Raw genomic sequence first — 22,311 nt, forward strand, 5'->3', positions numbered from 1 at the left:
TGTTCAGCTGCGTTATGGACAGAGACACAGCAATGGAAAACTTTATGAGTTGCAGAAAAGAAAGACAATTACAGGGTCTTATTCGTCCAATATCACTTTGAAATAAGTTTTACAAATATATAAAAGAAATTCAAACAAAATAAATATAATACAAATGGAACACAAAGCTTCAGAATGCAGCTCACTTTCTGTGGTTTTATTGTACAAATTCTAATCCGGAAACCTGCCACCTTGAAAGCGTTTTAACTGTCTTTACCCATGTATATAATGATTTATGATTTATTAACCCTATTTTTGAAAGAAGATACTTTTGTTATTATGGTGTCAACACAAAGTTAGTCCACTAACTAAAAAAACTATCGTTTTCTGATATATTCCACTTGATAAGTGCTGGTCTTGATACAGGCCATCCATCACAAAAAAAGCAGTGTTTTTTCTCAGTCACACACATTTAAGCATCACAGATGCTACATGCTCCACAAATCCAGGGGATGCAGCACACATCATTTCCAGAAGAATTTCAGGTTTCGTTTTGTATGACCACAGAACAGTGTCCCCCTTTGCCTCGGTCCTGTTTGAATGAAACTTTCTCCTTTGACCCAGAGAGGACTGCAGCATTTCTGAGTCAAGTTGACATATGGTTACTTCCTTGCATGATAGAGCTTTCATTTACATTTGTGGATAGCAACTGTGTTCACAGACAAAGATTTCTGAAAGTGTTCCTGAGGCCATGCAGTGATATCAGTGACAGAATGTTATTAACGCAGTGCTGTCACAGGGTTCAATGGTTATAGACACTTAATATTGATTTCCAGTCCTGTCTCTAGCTCAGGGAGATCTTTCCAAATTCTGAATCTTTTGATGATATTATGGATTTTAGAATTTTTTTTCAACTATGTTTTGAGAAACGTTTATCTGAAACTGCTCCACAATTTGTAAAAGTTTTTTTTTTTTTTTGAAGATTGATGAACCTCAGCCCACCTTCACTTCTGAGACTCTGCCTCTCTAAGGTGCTCCTTTTTTTCTCTCATGTTACTGATGTTCTGCCAACTGAATTGACTGCTTACAACATGTTCATCTAGCTGTTTCTTACTCCGTTCCAGCTTTTCTTAAAAATATGCTACAGCCATCAAATTTTAAAAAAGCCAGTATTTTGCGTCAAATAGGAAGAAGTTTTAGTTTTAACATTTGATAGTCTTTGTATGTTCTGTTGTGCATAAAATATAGATGTATAAGATTTGAAAAAATTATTGCAATATACTCCAGCCCACCCACTACCCGACTGACGGATTGACGGTATAGAAAATGGATGGATGGATGGATTGCAATATATTATTATTTACATTTTACACAGTGCTGCAAATTTTTTGGAATTGGAGTTGTAGAATACTTCAAAAGGGCTGCCTAAAAGAGCCTTTAGAATGACTTGTCTAAACCCTTAGTCTTGTTAAACAGTTTTAGTTCATTATTTGTGTCTTGTTTACGAAGCCATTTCTACAATCAGCCTCCCTGATGGGACCAGCTATGATTCCTGAGGGACCAAATTTCTCCACCCTTGCCCCATCGAAATCTGACTTTAGAACATTGTAAATGTGGTTTAGCACCATAACTGTGGAAGTCATTCAGCAGGCATGGAAAACATGCCTGAGCTGGGTGTGTAAGTGGCAGTACCTGTTTTATGTAAGGAGTGACATACGGTTATTCAGCTATAGCAATCATCTATACATTCAGTAACAACATGGAAACTTGGTGCTCTGCATCAGAAATGTCCTCTCCTGTTTCCCTCATTGAATTTTTATTTTTATGTCATGTAATTTCATGTTTCCTGTCTAACTAAGGTGCCACAAAGTTTAACCCGCAAAACAAGAGGACTAAATCAGTTAACACTACGTTAAAAAGGCAGTCAAAGCAATAACATGACAAACGCCGCAGTGTTCCTCCTATTACCTCATTACGGCGGCATAATGATTGGAGCTGACATCATACATGCAAGCCACTCACTCCTTTCTTCTTGCTACTTTTCAACAGCATATTATTAACATCATTTAAAGTTTCCTCCAGTCACATACCCCTATGTCACTGGGCATGTGGATGTAGAGACAGAGTGCATTGTTCTACCAGAGCCCAGCTGGATTCAATGACTATGTGCAGGCGCAGTGCAGTGGAGACAGGCACACAGGTGGCAGGGAAATTACAGTGTACACATACTTGTAGTTTGGACGTCTTCCACATGTGGAAGCCAATAAAGCCTGCATAGATTCCTGCCAAGAACTGCAAAAGCTATAGTTGGATGTGGAAGTCTGGGTTATGCCAGGATATTGCTCACCATGCACAGGACAATATGTTTTAATGGTCGGATTCAATAAAATAATGAGGATTGGTTTCATTAGATCCTTACAGAAGCTGGTGCACAGAAACTAGCTTGATTTTTAACAATAGCCCTATTGTCTTTGTATGTGTGCACTCATACGTGCGTGCGTGCTCGCATGAGAACTAAAACCACCTAAATACTACGGCTTGACTACCTGCTGCCTGCACAGCAAATCACAACACAACGCAGGACTTTTAAAAATACATCTATTTATTCATTTGTCTATTTATTGCTGTACCACATACTGTATGGATACAGCTTTAACAGCAGCTCTTAAGCCTTTTGATTGCACTGGAATCTTTGTTTTTAGACACAGAAAACTCTAAAACAAGCATGTAGCTATCAAATCCTTTGAGTCCCTGTAACTTTTTAAGCACTCAGGCTCGATTTTGTGTTGCCATGTCTCCAAGCGCTCTTCCCTTCCCTCTCTGCTCTCATGTTTTATACAGGATGTGCAGTTTAACCATAAATCCCCTGTCTGGTGCCATCGCGGAGGTCCAGTGAACTGCTGCTAAATAAGGACAGTGGTGGAGGAAGAATTTGGACCTTTCACTTCATTCTGAGCATCATATAAAAATACTAAAAATGGAACGCATGATCATAAAAAAAGTACTGAGGGTCTGGTGCCTGAGACAGAATGGTCCTACCAGTGGTATGAAAGTTAACCTCAAATTGTCAGGTTATTGAGTAGAATATTCACTACTGATGACTTAAGACAGGAACAGGAGCTGTCCAGATTAGTATTTGGATTCAGACGGTAAAACCACACATAATGACAGATATGCTGTCTCAGAAATTACTGTGGTAAACAATATCATTGGCACTTCATTTCTATGCCACAGATGCAATCAAGAGTGCCACTTGAAAAGTCATGTGTTGAAAAGTCATGAGGACATTTAGGGGAAAGCTTTCCGCTAAACAGTCTTCTGCACATGTGATTTTAGGTATGTAAAGAAAAATCGGTATGAGGTCAGAAAGGCTAATTACAGTGGGGGTAAAAAAAATCTGTAACTGTGCATCAAAAGCGTCAATACCGGGAAAATACCCACACCTACACATGTATTCATGCCTCATATTTTCTTGTAGATCAAAGACATTCAGTGTATATGGAAAAGGAGCATTTTAGTGTACAAGGATACTTTTTTTAAGTGTTGTTTTTTTGACTGGTCATTGTCTAAAATAATGTCATGAAGTTCTGATTATGAATTTTTTGGGAAAAGAAAACACTTTCATAGGTTCAGTGCTGTTGAGAAGACTTTCTTCATTGCCAGGGGGAACAGGAATTGTGTGTGATTTATTGATACATAAAATGCTGTATATAAGGCAAAAGCCGAGTTTGCATAATTCAATATTGATTGAAAATCAATATTTAGTATGAGTACCTTTATTCTTCAACACAGCTTGAACCCTCTCAGACAGGCTTTCTGTCATTTCTTTAAGTAGTCTTTAGGAATAGTTCTCCAGGCCTCTCAAATGGCATCCCAGAGCTCTTCTTTGGATGTTGGCTGCCTTTTTGTTTTGTCCTCTATCAAAATGATCCTTCGATAATGTTGAGGTTTTGGCTCTGGAGAGGATTCATCACATCATAAGACCTGTTGCCACTGATTTTCAGTCCACTTCATGTGTCATTTGGCATAGCTCAGCCTTTTGTTCCTGTTTCCCTTCCACAAAGACCATCTCTGATGAGGTTTCAGTGAAGGGTCGAAGAAGGGCCCGATGCATCTCACAGGTCCTCTGTCAGGTCCTTTTTTATTTTCTTTTGAAGCACATCACCTATAAATACTCTTCGTCTGACGTAGAGACTTTTTAAGACCTCACTTCTTCTATTGTCCTCCATATGCCCAGTCTCCTCAATTTTTTACAGACACACTGCTCACCCTGCTGAGGTATGCCAAGTTTTTGGTTAAACTTCCATCCAACAAGACAAATCTTTGAAGATCAACTTGCTGCTGCTAGAGTACTGTTTTATGGCTGGCAAACTATGTTGTCTTTGGCATTGGTCTTATGTGTCTGTGTGTCAGGCTGCTAGTAACAAGCAGCATGAAGATATGATTTATTTAACTTTCTCACTATTACCATAATTTTTGCCTAATCGTTGATTGCGTGTAGGCACAATATGCTTTCATTTGAGAACCATCTTTCGCCCATTCGAACAGACTTGGATCGATTGTGCCTTTGTAACAAAGTAAAGGGAAAGCAAACACCCAACACATAGCTCCACTGTGTGCACATGGGACATCTACAGAACATAAGAGCTTAGGCACGCACATGCATAGTTTGATGAATAGTTGAGGAGTGGTAGGCAGGCTTAGGTACTCTCCAGGGAGCTGACCTTAGGCAGAGAGGGCACCTGATCACATTCCTGCAACAACTGTTTCCGCCCATGTGGATATGACACTCTACACATACAGTGCTTCTTCTTTGGTTCTGAATAAAGTTGTGCTGTCAAAGGTGACGGGCCGGAGCTAACCCGAGCACTTGTAATATATTTACAAACTGTAGTGTATTCAAATCACTTGGAAAGAAGCAGCTGGGTCAAAGTGTGATTGATGAGACTGGTAAGAGCTATGAATTCATTATGAATAAATCATTGAACCAAAAGTAAGTTTCACTTGATTTATCTGATGATGCTGGAGTGTGATGCTGTGATTAATGGACTCCCAAACTGTAGTCAGACAGACCTAATGAAATTAGAATTTGAAATTTGGTTTCATTTGAATAAAATGCTGCAAAAAGCGAATTAATTCCTCCGCTTAGAGAAATACGTCAACGTATCCAATCATTCCACATTCGTATGACACAGCTCTGAACAAAGCCCATCAATACACTGATGGAGCATTACACTGGCTGGTTGCTGAGAAATAATCTCCTCAGTTGATTTTCTGTAACTGCGTTATAAAACACTTTTGTGACCACTACTGCCTCTATTTTGAGAAGGGGAAAAAAAGAAGCTTCATCAGCGATTAGGAATATATTGACCATGGAATCACATCTACAGTCATACTGCTGTCTTAAAATCAACATTAGTCACAGAGGTGGGATATCTGATTCAAAAGTCAAGGATTAAGTGCCATAGAAGATGAAAAATGTTGTGCGAATCTGAATGAGGGTTTACTGTTACACCATTTGATTCCTGCCAAGCTGCGAAAGACAGCAACACATCTCAAATACAGCTTTGTGCTATCCAAACAAACCAGAAAAGTTGTCAAAGTCATCTCAGAATAGGTGTCTGAGAGCAAATCCCCAGCCGTGAATGATGGCTGAGATTGATCGCCAAGGTAACGTCAAAGTCTGAGGTGCAGGCATACTTTTCACTGTGGAGAATTCGAAAGACTTGACTGGTGTACAAATAAAATGTGTGCGAGCGTGTCAGTGGTTGACAGTAGGTCGATTTGCTGATAGCGGCTGTTTTATTTCATTTCACTGCATGTTGGCTCAGCTGTATAGATATTTACAATGTGCAACATCTGTTGAAATTGTAGATTTAATCAGAACCAAAATCAAGTTTATAGAAATATCAAATGAGTTCAATGTTATATGAATGCCTGAACATTATTCACTATTGTTATTTTCTTTTTTTTTTGTTGTTGTAGTATTGTTGTTGTGTTATTATCATGATTATCATTATTGTTGCTGTTAATCAATTAATTGTATTTATCTGTTCATTCATCTATTCATTGATTTATCCATCAAGGCTCTGCCACATCAAAATTTCTGTTAATTGTGCGTTCAGCTATTTTCAAAGTTTTTCTTTTCAAAGTCTATCTCCCCCTTCACCTCTTTGTCACTTACAGTGGAAAGGACAGCACGTGCACATAAAAACCTTTTCTGCCCTTTAATAGAGAAATAGAAACTAATGAATAGTTCATAAACATTTTAAACCTCGAGTAAATGCGTGAATGTTTTATTTCATGAGGTAGTACTGATTTCATTTGAGGCCCGTTTTAGTGGATGCTGCTTCATTTAATACATGCTATGATAACCGCACAGCTACACATATTGGACTTTTTTATATATTGGACATTTTCCCTTCTCTCTTCCTCTCTCTGTTGGACAACTTTTGTTTCAATGCTTCTAAACCTAATATTTCCGATATTACCTGAAGGCAGCATGTCAGTTCTGGAGAGTCTCGTGCAGACTTTTACCGCGAAAAAAAGACAAACAAAAAAAAACTGTAATAAGAAGACGTAGGCAGGTAAAAATAATAGATAGACCGGAATGAGGTACAACAGTGGTGTGTCTTACGGTAGATTTAACTGACAATGTAATGCTCTTGTTAAATTTGGCTAAAAATAAAATGTAACTACCGGCTAACTACTGTTTGTTAGTTTTAGCATGTGTATTTATGTAAGCTAATGCTGGGTTTGCTAATTTTAGAAAACAAGAAAACTAATTCACGTTGAATGACGCTGTTCTGTTGACTTTAACCACTGTGTTTATTTCACGTTGTTGTACAGAGAATAATAATGAAATGGCTTCTCAGAACTGTATTGCCATCTCTGAGCTGCATCCCAACTTTTGTCATCCGGTAAGTTCACATCATTTTCAGCTCACCACTGAGTCGGTGTTTAACTGCCTGGAATACTTTGTCGCACTTGTAGTTGTACGCTGAGGAAACAGAGTGTAGTGTCAGGATTTTCTTTTTGTACATTACACCCCATAACCAGTGTAACACGCTGTCAATGTCTGAATGTTTTTCAGAAGGTGGTAGGCATCATCATCGGAAAAACTGATGTGAAAAGCTTCCCCGACAGAAAGAGTTAGTATCATTTTCTTCCTTTGTGTTGAAGCTTGATAGAACTCTTACAGCAGCTCGGCTTAGTGTCTTGTACACCAGCGTCCTCTCCTGGTTATTCTGACCTAGACTTCTCTTTGGCTTTAATTTCAGATTTTGATGTAGACCGATTCACCTTCAGCTTCACCTTAAAGGACTCACCAGACTTCTTCATTAATGTAACAGCCTGGGGAAATGATGGATATATCAACGGGCTTGCCAACACTTTCAGCATTGGTGACTGTGGTGAGTCAGTCTTTTTTTAGTTCCCACAAGGGAAAAAGGACCCAGAATGTTTGGAACTGAGGTGAAAATCAATCTCATGCACTACAAAAGTATTGTTCAATCATTACATAGTGTCTGGTTTATGAAGACAAAGCTGACTTTTAGCTTTGATAGAATTATCTTTTGATTGTTGACTGTCATCAAAAGTTTTTGAATGTCATCAATTTATGCTAAAAAAGATGTATCTATGTAAATAGTGTTTACTAACTTTAACGTCCTTTTCTCTCTTCATCTCTTTTTTCTTTTTTTTTTTAACCGTTAAGTCACAGTTGAGAATCCTTTAGTTTCCAGCAAAGACCCAGAGAAAGGAGACAAGTTCTGCCCTACAACGCCGAGGTAATTCAGCCGTTTATGGCTCTTAGTCATAGTCACCGGACTGGCAGCTGAAGAAAGATGAAGCAGACACACTGTAATGTAGTGAGAAATATAGTGTAACTATGTGCAATGTCCATGGAGGGTTCAAGGGACTCACGGTGTCTGAAGCCTGTATCTGCTGTCTCAGCAACTACAGGCTGCTGGTGACGGAGGCTCATTCCCAGGTGTGTCCGTGCGCTGACATGGACATCATTGACAGGATGCTGCCACTGGTTCACCTGCCTGTTAAGGACTCCGGAGATTTCTACTCTCTGGGAGACATAATGGCCAACGGACAAAAGTTGGACGGCACCCTGATCAATATTCTGGCTGCAGTGAGATTGGTAGGGAACATCGACGCTGCCGTTTCTAAATTTGACAAAAGTTATAAGTTAAGTTGCTCTCTGTGTGCGTCTCAGTCACGAGGCTTTCATTTAGATGTTTGTTGTGTTTGTGTTTTGTTACATCTATCTAAGCTTAGTTTGCCGGTTTTCGAACGCATTCCGCATGCAAGGGTGAGTGAGGAAAAAGGGGGATAACAGTGCAGTCAAATGCACTTTTGCCAGCTGGAGGCGCTCTCGAGCTTGACGAGAACTGTCAGCTGCTTTGGAGTAAAAAAAAGGTTTAGGGTTAGCTAGCTTAGAAAACTGGCTGCGATTTTACAGGCGAACAGACTAAAGAAACGCTTTTAGAGAGACCGCTTTCCCTCTTCTTTTTTTTTTTTCTTTTTACTCCCTGGATCCTGTCAAATCGTACTGTGAGGGTAGAAAGTCATGTGAAAGGATAAAAAGTATGGCCTCCAAAGGCTTTACTTTCTTAACAAGTAACAGTGCAGTAAAGTCTTGAAATAAACTTCTTTCACAGCACTGGAAAACCTTGGTGTTAGATTTGCATTGAAAATTAAATGAAATGCAAAAGTAGACTTAAGCCTGCCTGGGCATTTTTCATGAAATGTTTTAGCATTTTAAGAAATACTCCTTTTTTTCAAACAACTAGCATTAGATTATAAAATCAGGATCATGTTCATTTTTTTAATCCTAATTTCTTTACCCAGCAGAAGTTTTAGTGACCTACAGACAAATGAACATCAGCTCCCCTTTGAAAGAAGTCTGGAGATCTGAGCAACTACTTTTAGATAAGATGTCAAATCAAAAATATCAATAGTTTCTGAACCAGCTGGTGTGTATGATCAGTGGGTCTTATTAGAAAATGTACTTATTCTGTCTAAACTAACAGTGTTTCTGAATGAGTCCAAGTCCAAACTGCTCAGGAAACACGGGGGGAGATCATTTCTAGGATAGGGGAGTTAAAGAAGTGGCACCGCATTGTGAGTCATAGAAGCTGTGGCGGAGTGTGTTTGCTCAAATTTTCCTACGTTAAGCAACGTTGAATATCAAATATGTCCCTTAGTTCATATCGCATGAGTGTCCTGCAGTTGATGACATGTGATTTATTTTCTTTTCATTTAAGGGACACAATTCTGTTTCTGTTTTCAGATCGGAGAGGCGAGGCAGTTCACCACTTCAGACGGACGCAAAGGACAGCGGCTGGAAGTGAAGCTCTTTGATGATTCTGTCCCTTCCTTCCCCCTCATCTGGTGCGTCACACTTATGTATTAAGATCCAAAATGAGTACTGGTTTATTGCTTCTGCTGCTTTTGCACCATGTTTCACCTTTACTCCCTCTTGGACCTCCGCTGTGTATCCTTAAATTACCTCAAATTAACTAACAGTAACACAATGCTTTGGCTTACCTACTGAACCTCATGTGGGTTTGATTTGCACCCCCCTCCCCGTCACTCCCTGACCTCTGCTTCACTCACAGCTGGGACAGGGAGACCATTCAGCTCCTGCAAACGCTGGTAGCAAGGGAGACGGGTAGGTTAGCAGCTGCGGCTCATTCTCAGCCTCAAAACAAGTCTTTATTTAATTTTCTTTTACTTCAGTGTTACTGGATATGTGAGATGTGACCGCTTGTTCATGTTTAAGATAACTTACTGTTGTTTTAACTCTCATTTTCCTCTCAAAGTGCTCTTCATAGCCGATGCAAAGATGAGCTTTGACAGCTTTCGCAGCTGCATGGTGGCAACCGCTAACTCAAAGAGCATCATTACTGTCAATCCCGGTAAGAGGACACAGCAGCATTCACGAAAACAAAACGTCTCATAGAGAAAAAAACCGATTGAAATGCTGGTTTTGGATCTGACGAGCCAGCTATGGCGTGCAACGCAAGAACAAAAATATCACCCACTGAGAAGAGGACATGTTTAGCCAGGAATAAACGCTGATCACAATTTGTTCTCAGACACCAGAGAGGCCAGCTTGCTGTTCAGCTACGCTAAAGAAGTGTCAGAGTCTGGAGCTCTGGATCAAGACGAGGCGCCCGAGGACCTGCCTGGTAGATTTTACGGAAGCATTCTCACTAAAACCAAGACTTACCATGTCTCTGCGTAAAAAGTCCCTTTGAATTTAGGCCCTTTTTGTGTTCTTATTTCGCCTACCTTTGCTTTTCTCTGTTAAAGTTAACTCTGAATAATGCAGCGAACCATATACTGTAATTACACCTTTTGATATAAGTAAGAGTATACCAGCCACAACATTAAGACCACCTAGATAGGGTTTTTTTCTCCTTTATGCTACTAAAATCCAAAGGATGCTTGGAGCTGAGAGTTATTTGCTCTTTGACCACTGTGACAGACATAGCGACTCATATCTTTTAGGATTAGTCGACCATAAAGCAGTACATATCACATTATCACCCTTTCACTCTTCACTATTCTTGTGCAGCCTGTTTTCTTTCAAAGAAAAAAAAAAGACTGCAGACCTGAACGCACTCGGCTGCTTTTTGTCCCCTGCAGTGGACTCCATCACTGACGTGTACACAGTGAGCCAGCTGAAGCAGAGGGCCAAAGAGCATCCAGAGGCTTTCTTTGGCATCACGTACAGCTTCATCTCCAAGCTCGACCTCGACTCGTCTGTTTCAAAAGTCATCAAGACCCAGTGGTGAGAAGAAATATTGAACTGCTACTTCACATGTTGTGCTTTCCAGTCACTCTTAACCCCAGTGAGCTTTTCTCTCTCTCTCTCTCTCTCTCTCTTCTTTCATCCATCTCAGCTCAAGATGTAAATTCCAGGTGAGTGAGGACACGCAGAGGTGTGACAGCCAGCTGTGTCCAGGGAGGGATCAGGCCTTTTCAGCCACCAGAGGCTTTGACTTACTGGTGGATTTCACAGACCACACCGGCACCGTGCAGGCCTGCAGCCTCAGAGGTCTTGTGGCAGAGCAGACACTTGGCTGCACAGTCAGTACTTCCTCAAAGAACGATAATTACTCTGAATGTAAAGTAGCTTTTGCATGCGGGGGGGGATGCGTACAGGAAACTACACTGCTGTGCCTCTTTGTGCCCATATGTCTTAAATGTCAGGAAATGTAGCTTTTACAGCGATGTTTTACAATTTAGATGTTGTTATTTTGTACTTAACATTCAAGGAAAAGTTCCAAAACATTTGAGTTATCGTGTCTGCGCCTCATCTGAGACGAGAAGTACTTTCTGTTTGATCTGTTGCAGACAGAGGAGTTCCCAGGTCTGACTGACGCTCAGCGGACTGCGCTGAAGTGGAGATTTCTTTTGGAAAGATGCAAAATATACGTGAAGGTACTGTAGCCTTTGATTTTTACGCTTTAAAAGGCGGTTGAGAAAATGAATCATATGTTAATAAGATCGTACGATGTGTCGAAAGATCCTCCCCTCTGCGAAGATGAGGAGTGGGTTCAGGGGGGTGATCCTGGCGTGCTCGCTGGCTGATCCAGGAGAGGTGAAGCATCACATGTCCGCCCTGCTGCAGCGACTGTGATCCGCAGGCTGCGCAGGGAAGTGCATCAGTTGTTTGTTATATCTGTTTGGTACAAAGTGTTCTGACTGAGGTGTAAACAGGGACTATTTATACTTATACTTATATTTATACTGTACATGTAGGCTTTGACTTCAGTGGATAACTTATTTTCATCTGCATTATTTATTTAACTTATTTATCTTGTATTCAGAAACAAGTTTATGGTCAATTTGCTTTAGGCTGTGTTAAATAAACTGTCTTTAAAAGCAGTATCGTGTCAGTGTGTGTAACGTGTCCATCAAAATGTGTGATTTCAACAGATCATGAATTTATTTACGTTCAACATGTATATGTGAAAATATCTACCTCTAAGTTGTATGACATAGTGTATCTAAGCTGTTTTGAAGGTGATTCCATACAAAGGGAGCAGCATATTTACTATATATGCCTCCTTTTTCCTGGTTCAGTAAACCCTGGAAAGACAATCCTGCAGTAGCACTGACATTAGACCAAAGGACTGTTTCCTTATCAAAGATAAGAAATACATCTCAGCTAGCTGCCTTTTTAACAAAATGTTGAGTACTTCGTTTCCACAATGTGACGTCGAGCACGCATCTGTTACGTGTATAATATAAAACCCTGAGGCAACCCTCTCTCTTGGGATTTCTGCACGCTTGTCTTTATGTTGTTATGACAAAAACGCACCAGCAGATGGCGGTCGTGCTCCAGCTATCAAAGCGGAACCTCTGCAACATTAATGTTGCTGAGGGACGCTTTACCGAGACGTACTGACTTGCGAAGATCGACAACAGAGGGTAATGTAAACATAGCTTATTCATCTTGGTAGTTTGATTTGTCAGACGTAGAGCATTTTTGTTCTTTCTTTACAGCTTCAGGCTGTGAGCTTTTGAAGCCGAGCTGTTAATTGTCTGAGCTGAAGTGACCTTAATGTCAGTTAGCTTCTCGCGCTAACGCTAGGCTCTGTCTGATTTGTTTAGGAGGATTTTTGTCACATTTATATTAAGGGCGGAAAACTGAGGCCTATCTCCTGTTGTTTCCACGCAGGGTCTGTCTCCCTGACAGCCAGCTGTACAACATGAATGTGAACCAAGGGACGGTGGGTAGCGACCCGGTCATTCTGGCCACGGCTGGATACGACCACACTGTCCGCTTCTGGCAGGCCCACAGCGGGATCTGCACCAGGACGGTCCAGCACCAGGACTCCGTATCCTTACTGTGGCTTAAAGATACCTCTAGATTACACTAAAACGTGGTTTACAAAGAAGTTGAGCATGAATTGTGTCCAAACAGATGTTTGTTTGCGTGTAGTTGTTATCGTTTCCACAGTTTGCAGCTCTGAGTTCAAGTACATGGTAATGTGCTGAGAAGTGATGCATAGATGACAGTTTGGATTCCTTAATGTTTGCTTCTAGCAGGTCAATTCACTTGAAGTCACACCTGACAGGAGTATGATTGCAGCTGCAGGTTGGTTCACAATTTGTGACAATTTATCTGCAGACTTCTGCGTGTCTTACATTGTCACTGTTAAAACGCTGCTTTCTTTTAAGGCTATCAGCACATCCGCATGTACGACCTGAACTCCAACAACCCAAACCCTGTGATCAACTATGACGGAGTCAGCAAGAACATCACATCGGTGGGCTTCCACGAAGACGGACGCTGGATGTACACAGGAGGAGAGGACTGTATGGCTCGCATATGGGACCTGAGGTACTGCGATGCAGGCTCTCTGCACTGAATACCTGGTGAGCGGTGAACTGAACCGTTATCCCTGCTCCTTGTTTAGGTCAAGAAATCTGCAGTGCCAGAGAATCTTTCAAGTAAATGCTCCAATCAACTGCGTGTGTCTGCACCCCAACCAGGTGAGACTTTATCAGTGTGTGTGAGACAGTCTGCTGTTAGAATATGTTGTTGGTCTCATTCTTTCTTAACACTTATTGTATTGAATGCCAGAAATCGTTGCTGTAGTTTCAGTTTTGTGGGTTTTCCAGGCTGAGCTGATTGTTGGAGACCAAAGTGGAGTGATCCACATCTGGGATCTGAAAACTGACCACAATGAGCAGCTGATTCCAGAACCAGAGGTCTCCGTCAACTCCGTTCACATCGACCCAGACGCCAGCTACATGGCGGCCGTCAACAGTTCGGTCAGTAACTAAACAGAGAACGTGCGCCATGTGGGGCAATAAACCCTGGAGTGTTAAACGCATTTGGTTCTTTTGTTCTCCTCCACAGGGGAACTGTTATGTGTGGAATCTTGCTGGAGGAATGGGAGATGAAGTGACTCAGCTCATTCCCAAGACTAAGATCCCAGCACACAAACGCTACTCCCTGCGCTGCAAGTTCAGCCCCGACTCCACGTAAGTGCACTTCCCTCCCTGCGTGTTAAAGATGGTTTCTGCCTGACATGCCGTTTGGCTTAAAAGATCTCTCGCCGGTGTGTGGAATTGACTGGGCATGTGGGAAGACGTCGGTTTTCCTGCTCTGATGTTTTGCTTTTGTCCTGAACTTCAGACTCCTGGCTACCTGCTCAGCAGACCAGACCTGCAAGATCTGGAGGACGTCCAACTTTTCTCTGATGACAGAGCTGAGCATCAAGAGCAACAACCCCGGGGAGACGTCCAGAGGCTGGATGTGGGACTGCGCTTTCTCTGGAGATTCCCAGTATATTGTTACTGGTCTGTACATGAGCCGTGGGGGAAGGGGCGTCGCTACAACTTATCGGCTCACTTTCCTTTTTACCATTCTATAGTGAGATCTAGTGATACGCTTTAGTTTTAGCAGCCAAAGCTGTTTTACCTCCTTTTCAGGTGGAAACAGAGGATCTATTATTCATTCCAAACCACATATGGTAATCTTATCATCCTACTTAGTCGCCATATAGGCTAGATATATTGACTTTGTTGTAAGAGTCGTGCCGCTGACTTCTCACTCAGACAATGAAAGCTTTGAGCCAAAGTGTTGCAGCTGTGAAATGTAAGATAAGAAGGAGGCTTCATTGTTTCCTTATTTATCTCACGAAAGGTGCCCCGAGGCAGGACTGGGTGTTCACACATTTCAGTAAATGCAGGGACTTAAATTGGCTAGAGTTAGGACTTTTGATCAAATACTGCTGTACAATTTAGTAGTTTTCGACCACATGAAAAAAAAATTTAATCTTGAAATGCGTTTCTTCTCCCCGTAGCATCTTCAGACAACCTGGCTCGCCTGTGGTGTGTTGAGACTGGCGAGATCAAGAGGGAATACAGCGGCCACCAGAAGGCCGTGGTGTGTCTGGCCTTCAATGACAGCGTGCTCGGCTGAGGAGGAAGCGGAGGGAGGCGACATAAGCACAGAAAGCCAATGGACTCTTTGGAGAGTGTGCCTGTATTTTTCTGGGCTGGAGCACGGTCGCCTGCCTCATTGGGAATCATTTAAATGTTTCCCAGGAATGATGGGCTTGTGTTTGAACATTACAGTGTCTCTTATCTGCCAGAAGCTTGTAAGCATTCAGAGGAGAGCAACATGGCCGCGCTTTAAGTGCACAAAGTTAAAATTGACCTTAACCGTCAGCAGAATTAACTTTAGGTACACTGCATTGACTGAATCAGAGGGACCAACACATTATTCCTTTGTAGCGTTACACACAGCTTAGTGTCATGGTGTACTGTCCCTGATGATCCCATGCGGAGAAGGAAGTGTTGGGATTAAAAGATGTACAGGAAATTCTGAGCAGTCATTGTGAGTCTCCTTCCTTTTTCAGACTAATGGGGGGAAAAAAGAAAAAAGCAGCTAGAGATACCCACAGTATGTGTTTTATTGTACAGATCAGAAGACTGCAACAGGACCAGTTACACATAATTACACTGCAGGCAGGTCCCAAAATAAGGAGATCTTTCCTCTGCGATCTCTAAAGTGTGCCACCAGAGAGGGAATTATACATGAAGAGGGTGACGATGGGGATTTGGAGATAAGCGTGACAGCCTGTCTCCATTTCTTCTCCCTCTATCAGTCTCGGAAGGATGGAAGTGGACTGAAGGGGTTGGCCGCTTCACTGGTTTACTGGCGACAGTATGGCACAAAGGAAACGGTCAAAGCTGACTTTTGTTCTCTCGCTCACTTTTTTTTTTCTTTTTTTTTTCTTTTTCTTTTCTTTCATGTGAGGGAGGACAAAAAAGAAACCTTTGTTACACTGATCTTATTTGCTGGGAGGATACAGACAACACGGTCACTCGGGCAGGTAGTAGAAACACACAGACACACAGATGTTGCTGGGAAAGCAGATGTCGATGCAGAAGTAGACCAACCTCTGTTTGCCGGGGCCTGAAACAGAGAGACCACAGTGATCCTTAAAAGTCTGAACAACTGAGAGTATTAGTCAAATTTGACTAAAAATCTCACTCTGTTGGCGTGCGAGTCGTATATTTTGTAATGAACATTTTACTGCCATGGTAATAAAACGGGGAGGGGGGGAGGGAGGGACAGGGGGGGGGGGTGGCTCCAGCACATGGCTGAGGGAGTATACTGTGAAGTCGATGGTGTCGTTTCAGCCTGTGGAAAAGGTCACGGTGAGTCGTAGATTAGAGTTGGGTTTCGGCCTGACATGTCGCTGGTTATGAGGGTGCCTCTGGACTCCCTTGAAAAGCTCTCTTTGTCCAGATTTTGGTGACACCACCAACAAATGAATCCTTGAGTTTAATATGACTGCACGACTGATCAAAACTGATTCCTTAAACGACATACAACTGAAATACAAGACAGTAAAATAAAGAAAAATGATAGTAGAATGGGCAAACGATGAACATCACTTGGTTCTTAAAGGGCAGGGTAAATAATTTTTAACTGCAACAAATCTCTCAAGTTCAGCTTCTAAAACAATCGTTTCCCCTTCCCTAAAAGCTGAGTGTCTGTGTTTGGCTTTGTTGCTTGATTCTGGAGGCATGAAAAGCCCAGAGCAAACAGTATTTTCTGTCTTGAGACATCTAATCTGATGCATGACAGAAAGTTATTGGGGAGAAACGATGCATTTTTTTTGTGGATCATTTTCAGCTGCAGATTGCTGTGAACGTTTCTGGCCGCAGGACACCCACCGACACGGCCTAAACTGCGCTCCCTGTACTCGATGTATTTAGGGAAGCTCATCCGGCGCCTCCCATTTTCTGAGCCCAGCGAGGCATCATTAACGAGCAAAGGGAATGTTTTTGTCAGACTTTGCTTAAACAGCACTAAAAGCTTTTTGTTATACGTTTATTGTCGGAACAGGCCCCTCACCGTCTGCCCTCTGGGTCCAGTGGACGGACCCGTCCTGACACAGAGCCTGGAGAGGCTCCTCCAATGAGGACACGTTCACCTGACTGGATGCCAGCACTCCCAGGAACTCCATCTGCCTCTGCGTCTCATTTCCAGACAGCTGAAAGTGGCTCTGCTGAGGAGAGTATCACGCTGTCAAAATCTACAAGAGACATAGATTCTTATCTGCAGAAAAAAATAGAAACTCTTCGACCGAATTTAGAAAGCGTGAGGAATCGTATTAAACTTGTAAAGTAGGGAAACGAGATGGAAACTCGAGCCAGTATTAGGTTGATATCTCTACCAATAAAGGCCAATGTGGTCGCTCTCATTCATCACAAAGACTGTGTGTAACTGCATCAGTTACACCTTTGATTGGCTCTGACAGTAAACCACTTCCATTTCAGTATTAAAGAAAAGAGAACCATTGTAGAATTACTATCCTAGTTAATCTAACTATGATAGATTAAATGACCACGACAGCAGCAAGGGTTGAATGCTGAGGAGCCGTATAAGATATGTGACACCAAGAAACAAAATGACAGAACTGCTCAGATAATCAACAGCAGCTTTTGATGTGTGGAAATTAAGCTTTGTACAAAAAGATGATGAAAAAGTGGCCTCTCAGTTTACCTGCAGGGACTCCATCTAAGCACAGGCCAAGACCATTTTCGTCTCAGATTGTCAAATCATAATTAGGACTCAGATAGTGAAAGACCAATCGTATCCGAGGGTAACGGGGTTCATTTAGAGCTGACAGAGTATTTAAGTCAATAGTAGTGATCCAGCTATTGGCCAACAAGCAGATACACACAGGGTGTTTGAATGCATCAGCCTGTATTTTAATCCCAAAAGAGGTGCCTTTAAAGCTAAAAGAGTCCTCACACAGAGTGGCCATTGTGCCCCGTGCAGGGATCAGGCTCGCTGCTGTGACCTCGTGTAAAAAGATCCCGAGCAGGCCGAGGGGGCCGAAGGGATCAGATGTGCTGAGGAATTCAGCTGTGGAGGCGGGAGACGGACACTTCAGGGTCCTGTATGCTTCACCCCACTCTTTGTGAGAGGGGTGCCAGGAAGTCATGCAAAACCCCCTCAGGTCTTGGCTCAGTGATGCAGCCAGAATAAAGCTGTGGCTCAGAAACGCCGGTTCGCCCGTTAGTGGGGCTGCGGCTTTGGGGACACCTGGGGAACTATTTTTCTCCTGAAAATACACCGCTGCATTTTGTGAGGTCTCACGTGGTGCAGCGAGGGAACCCCGGTCAGTACAACTGGACTGTTCTGCTCTGACGTGCAGAGGTGGCGCTGCCTGTTACCTCGTGTGTTGACTTGCGGAGCAGAGAGTTCACACTGTCATAGTCCGACTTCTCCATCGCTCGTAGGAAGCAGCTGTCCTGGGCAGCAGGTTTGTAACAGATCAAACCCTGCAACACAGCACAAAGTGTTTTCCATCACAACCTGAAGATCCTCTAACCCACAGTTAGTGGACATTATCGCACAGTGCTAAAGAAATCACATGCAGACCACCCGTACATACATGTTTCACGTCAAAGAGCACGGTGGACGTCTGATTCGCTGATGAAGTCACAGAAAAAGTCACCAGGTCATTCTGCAGGTCCACGACTGCTGTCTGGTTGATCAGGGTGCCGTGTTGGTCTGGAGCGGCAATTCTCACAATCTGTAACGACTACAGAAGCTGATTCTGGTGCATCTTCGCAGATTCAAGGTCAGAAAGACCAGAGCAGGGGTATGATGGAGAACACGGTCGTACCTGAGAGTGAGGCTGAGACAGCCCGAGGTGTCCCGTCAGTCCGAGAGCAATGATGACCAGGAGCAGAAGGGCTGAGAGGCTGACCCAGAAAGCCTTGTGGGAGAAGTGGGGCCAGGGAGACACGACAGAGCTCCCATCCTGAAAGGATGTTTCCACACACGTGAACCAGCTACATGCTTCTTAAACACTACTTGAGGTTTAAACCCAAAAATAGAACAGGGCAGAAACTGTCAGGTGGCTTAAGATCTATATTGTTTGGTTATATGTGGAAAAACACACTTCTAAGGCAGTTGTTTCTTGAATGCAACTAAATGCCGCTAAAGAGTCTGAATCTGGATGAAAACAATAACAGCTTCTTGCCAGCTAAGGTGCAACTCGTCCCTCAGGTGCTTACCGTGCACTGTGCTTCCTCCAAACGGGTGCCTGAACGCTTCCAGCACCTCATCATCCTGTGCCCCTTGATGACTCCTCGGTCTGTCTGCTCCCTTCTCGCAGCTATCGCCACAGAGCTGTGCTCATCACCAGCACTGAATCACTGAATGAGACTCAGTACACCTGGCTGATTCTTTTTGGTTCCCGCACCCCCACCCCCACGCCCTTCCTCCCTCCCTCCCCCCCCCGGTCCTTACGTTTTCCCTCCAACCCTTTTAACACACGTCACTTAAAACTCCTAATCTTACCGAACTTAATTTTGAATTTCCACTCTCGCCCACCTCGTCGTCTTATATGTCGGCTTATTAAGGAGTAATATGCCTCTTTAAAAACGATCCACCTTTCTGTTGCTCAAACATAAGCTTACATGAGAGAAACTGGCTGCGCTCCCTGGTCCAGACAAAGGACAAAGAGGTGAGGCAGGCGCAGCATGGAAAGCCTCTTTCATCAGGCGAGAGGCAATACGTGATTCCGACCTGCCGCTGCGTCCAGCCGACGACAGGCCAAGGTGACTTTAAGCACGGGACTTCCACAGGAAGTTCCCTTTAAAGTTGAAGTCACGGAGAGTAGAGGTTGGTTTTGTGAAAATACTTGATTTTTATTAAGGACGTGAGCGAGGCTTTCATTGATTCTGGGAGCACAAAATGTTCAATCACAAATATCTTTAAACATGCCTGAAGAAAATACACAAAAGACTCTGAAACAGATGTAAACCCTGACACATATCACCACACTGTTGACTCTTTTTTGTGTTCTCATTTCCCCTTTTGAGTTTAACTTGTAGTTGCTTAAGGGGAAGATTGTGTCACAGACAGAACAAAGACCAGTAAAGCAGACTCAACTCTTGACTCCAAACACTTAAAAAGGCAGAAACAATACTGAATATCATTGTTCTGATCTTATTTCAGGCTAAAATTAACAACTTTGGTTAATAATAATTAAATCTGGATAATATCTCTAAGTCATCGTCTCCTCTGTCACAGCAGCACCCAAGTGATGTTGTTATAGAGATAATTTGAATTATATTAAATCATGATAAAAAAATACTCCCATTTATTACAGTGGACCCTGGCGTGCAAACAGCTAAAAATGTCAGTCAAGCTTACAGTAGCTGGGATATCATGCAGTGACATTTCTCTGCCTCATCCCTGCAGGGCCGGAAGGAGGTCTGCGATGCTCTCCACATAATAATCTGGCACCATCCCCTGCCTCTCCACACATCCGCTACTCTGATGACCCTCGGCATCGGCCACGGTGCTGACCCCCGTCAGGGTGAGGAGGGTCTTCAGGCCACAGTTGGAGCCCAGCATGATGTCCGTGTCCAGACGGTCTCCGACCATCAGGCAACGCTCCCGTTTGACGCCGAACTGAGAGGCCACGCAGTCGAACATGAAGTGGTTGGGCTTGCCCACCGTCTGGGCCTGACGCTGGGCTGCCGTCTCCACGGCCTGCAGCAGGCAGCCCGTACCTGAGGGGCAGGAGGTGAGGAGAGTTTTAGCTTTTATTTTACCCCAAAGATTGGATCATGTTTATAACGCTGTATTCAAAAGGTTATTTCTTTTTAAGATGGACTAAACTCCTCCAGACCCACAGAACACGGGGCTGAAGAAAATATTTTGCATAACTACAAAAGTAAAGGATTGGTGACATTTATACAGACATATCAACTGTATAATACTGGCTCTCTTTTGATTTCTTGATCTGAAAAAGTAAAATATGAGGTCTTTAGTTCAGTTTGCTGCAGTGTATTAACCAGCTTAAAGAAGTGTACATCCTAACCTGGGACAGCTTTTCCTCCCTCCAGAGGCAGCCTGGTGTCCCTGTTGGTTCCCACAAACAGACAGTCCTGCTGGATCAGGTACTGCAAGGCTCGGTTCAGCTTCGTGTAACTGAAGTGTTGGTCGAAGCCGACCACCACCGCCTTCACCTCGGGATCCAGAGGCACGCTGGCCCAGTCGCTCTGATTTCCGGAGATGTGGTCAGGTCCCACTCCGGTCTGCTGGATCCCCACGGCCTCCAGCTCCTGCTTCATGGCGTTGCTTCCTATCAGGTACACTTTACCCTCCAGCTTGCAGACGGTCTTCAGGTACATGGCGGAGCAGTACGCGGTCCCAAACACCTCCTCCTCTGTCACGTTGAACCCCAACGAGGACATTTTGTCCGCATACATCTTCCTCGTCTTACTGCTGTTGTTGGTGACGAAGAACACGTTTTTACCGTGCTCTTTGAGCAGGTTTATGACTTGGGGAGCGCCTGGGACGGCTTCGTCCCCTCGCCAGATGACCCCGTCGCAGTCAAACAGGATGCTGTCCACCGACTCCAGCAGCTGTTTCACCAGCGCCCCGCTCAGCCTTGTGCATTTTGACCCGGGCATCGTGGAGTTAAAATAGATGTTGAGCGCTGTTTGAGTTAAAAACTTAAACCAAATTAAGCTCCGTCAGCTGTCGTTACGGCGCTGCTTTCAGCACCCGAACGTTACGGTTAGCGTACTGCGAAGAGACGACCTGTCGGGGCACCGTGACAGTTTAAAACAGCTCAGTCAACACTTTGAGGAGGATACGGGTGGTGTTGAAACTATCCGGAGAGCCAACCTGACCTTCCGCAGACTGCTTCCGCACCGGCTTAAAAAGACAAGAGCCACACAAAAATAAGTCCGGCCCACATCCGGTGACGTAACACGTGAACGACGTGAACTCGATAAACATGTGAACCATTCCATCTTCCAGGGAAGAAGTTTGCTGAGGTGGCCTCTACGACCACCAGGCCGGTCGAGGCTGGGAACGGTTCACCCACTGATGGACCTGGATGAACAAATGCACTTTCGATACTTTCGAATGTTAACGGGCCGATCTGACTAGCTTCTTCGCTGTGTACATCCATGATATTAAAAGGTGAAAACAAAACAAAAAAAGCAAAAGAAATGAAAAACACTTAAAATGACACAAAACACATAATAAAATACAGCAGCATTCATAGATGATATAGTATGAAGTTAATTATTTAGTTCCGTAGGTAACAAATAAAAAAAAAACTGCTTCCTTGACTTTAGCATGACATCCCCTGGAGATCTCAGGATTGATCTGTTCACGTTGTGCATTGAGGTTAACTCTGGCGTTACATTAATGTTGTTGAAATGATCCGATTTAACATCCTTTAGTGTACCGAATTGTTCTGCCACAAGATGACCGTTTATGTACACGTTTTTTATACA

General features: G+C 43.2%; 4 protein-coding genes across 6 annotated transcripts; 2 read left to right on the forward strand and 2 right to left on the reverse strand.

The window, feature by feature from the left end:
- The first annotated feature begins 5,627 nt into the window (after positions 1–5,627).
- On the forward strand, positions 5,628–11,726 carry meiob (meiosis specific with OB-fold). The gene is made up of 14 exons (XM_072372935.1): positions 5,628–5,649; positions 6,829–6,899; positions 7,073–7,130; positions 7,260–7,391; positions 7,694–7,766; positions 7,933–8,128; positions 9,281–9,381; positions 9,609–9,661; positions 9,813–9,908; positions 10,089–10,181; positions 10,642–10,786; positions 10,899–11,085; positions 11,353–11,439; positions 11,525–11,726. Exons 1-14 carry the CDS (start codon positions 5,628–5,630, stop codon positions 11,636–11,638), a joined length of 1,428 nt encoding a protein of 475 aa, XP_072229036.1. The 3' UTR covers positions 11,639–11,726.
- A 630-nt stretch (positions 11,727–12,356) lies between these two features.
- mlst8 (MTOR associated protein, LST8 homolog (S. cerevisiae)) lies at positions 12,357–15,353 on the forward strand. The gene is made up of 9 exons (XM_072373694.1): positions 12,357–12,432; positions 12,683–12,842; positions 13,051–13,102; positions 13,186–13,348; positions 13,425–13,500; positions 13,630–13,782; positions 13,871–13,995; positions 14,150–14,313; positions 14,820–15,353. Exons 2-9 carry the CDS (start codon positions 12,714–12,716, stop codon positions 14,936–14,938), a joined length of 981 nt encoding a protein of 326 aa, XP_072229795.1. The 5' UTR covers positions 12,357–12,432; positions 12,683–12,713; the 3' UTR covers positions 14,939–15,353.
- Positions 15,354–15,420: 67 nt separating this feature from the next.
- bricd5 (BRICHOS domain containing 5) lies at positions 15,421–19,239 on the reverse strand. 3 transcript variants are annotated; one of them, XM_072373200.1, is made up of 6 exons: positions 19,063–19,239; positions 18,669–18,806; positions 18,435–18,575; positions 18,214–18,321; positions 16,886–17,039; positions 15,421–15,937 (listed from the first exon to the last, which is right to left on the reverse strand). In XM_072373200.1, exons 1-6 carry the CDS (start codon positions 19,114–19,116, stop codon positions 15,843–15,845), a joined length of 690 nt encoding a protein of 229 aa, XP_072229301.1. In that variant the 5' UTR covers positions 19,117–19,239; the 3' UTR covers positions 15,421–15,842. The 3 variants fall into 3 exon arrangements, with proteins under 3 accessions (XP_072229301.1, XP_072229300.1, XP_072229299.1); XM_072373199.1 differs by having other exon boundaries at positions 16,886–17,036; positions 18,435–18,584; XM_072373198.1 differs by having other exon boundaries at positions 18,435–18,584.
- Positions 19,240–19,677: 438 nt separating this feature from the next.
- On the reverse strand, positions 19,678–21,745 carry pgp (phosphoglycolate phosphatase). The gene is made up of 2 exons (XM_072373462.1): positions 20,880–21,745; positions 19,678–20,568 (listed from the first exon to the last, which is right to left on the reverse strand). Exons 1-2 carry the CDS (start codon positions 21,472–21,474, stop codon positions 20,243–20,245), a joined length of 921 nt encoding a protein of 306 aa, XP_072229563.1. The 5' UTR covers positions 21,475–21,745; the 3' UTR covers positions 19,678–20,242.
- Positions 21,746–22,311: the final 566 nt, after the last annotated feature.

Source organism: Leuresthes tenuis, unplaced genomic scaffold, assembly GCF_036924035.1.
Source record: "Leuresthes tenuis unplaced genomic scaffold, fLeuTen1.0.hap1 SCAF_20, whole genome shotgun sequence".
NCBI classification, from domain to species: domain Eukaryota; kingdom Metazoa; phylum Chordata; class Actinopteri; order Atheriniformes; family Atherinopsidae; genus Leuresthes; species Leuresthes tenuis.

Coding starts and splice junctions, on each gene's coding strand:
- meiob (XM_072372935.1), top strand. CDS start 5,628: ATGGCTGAGATTGATCGCCAAG. Junction 10,787..10,898: donor AAAGTCATCAAGACCCAGTG/GTGAGAAGAAAT, acceptor CATCCATCTCAG/CTCAAGATGTAAATTCCAGG. Junction 11,086..11,352: donor AGCAGACACTTGGCTGCACA/GTCAGTACTTCC, acceptor GATCTGTTGCAG/ACAGAGGAGTTCCCAGGTCT.
- pgp (XM_072373462.1), bottom strand. CDS start 21,474: ATGCCCGGGTCAAAATGCACAAGGCTGAGCGGGGCGCTGGTGAAACAG. Junction 20,569..20,879: donor GGGAGGAAAAGCTGTCCCAG/GTTAGGATGTAC, acceptor CCTGCCCCTCAG/GTACGGGCTGCCTGCTGCAG.
- mlst8 (XM_072373694.1), top strand. CDS start 12,714: ATGAATGTGAACCAAGGGACGGTGGGTAGCGACCCGGTCATTCTGGCC. Junction 13,783..13,870: donor TGGCGGCCGTCAACAGTTCG/GTCAGTAACTAA, acceptor TCTCCTCCACAG/GGGAACTGTTATGTGTGGAA. Junction 13,996..14,149: donor AAGTTCAGCCCCGACTCCAC/GTAAGTGCACTT, acceptor CCTGAACTTCAG/ACTCCTGGCTACCTGCTCAG.
- bricd5 (XM_072373198.1), bottom strand. CDS start 19,116: ATGATGAGGTGCTGGAAGCGTTCAGGCACCCGTTTGGAGGAAGCACAG. Junction 18,807..19,062: donor TGGAGGAAGCACAGTGCACG/GTAAGCACCTGA, acceptor ACATCCTTTCAG/GATGGGAGCTCTGTCGTGTC. Junction 18,585..18,668: donor TGTCTCAGCCTCACTCTCAG/GTACGACCGTGT, acceptor CAGCTTCTGTAG/TCGTTACAGATTGTGAGAAT.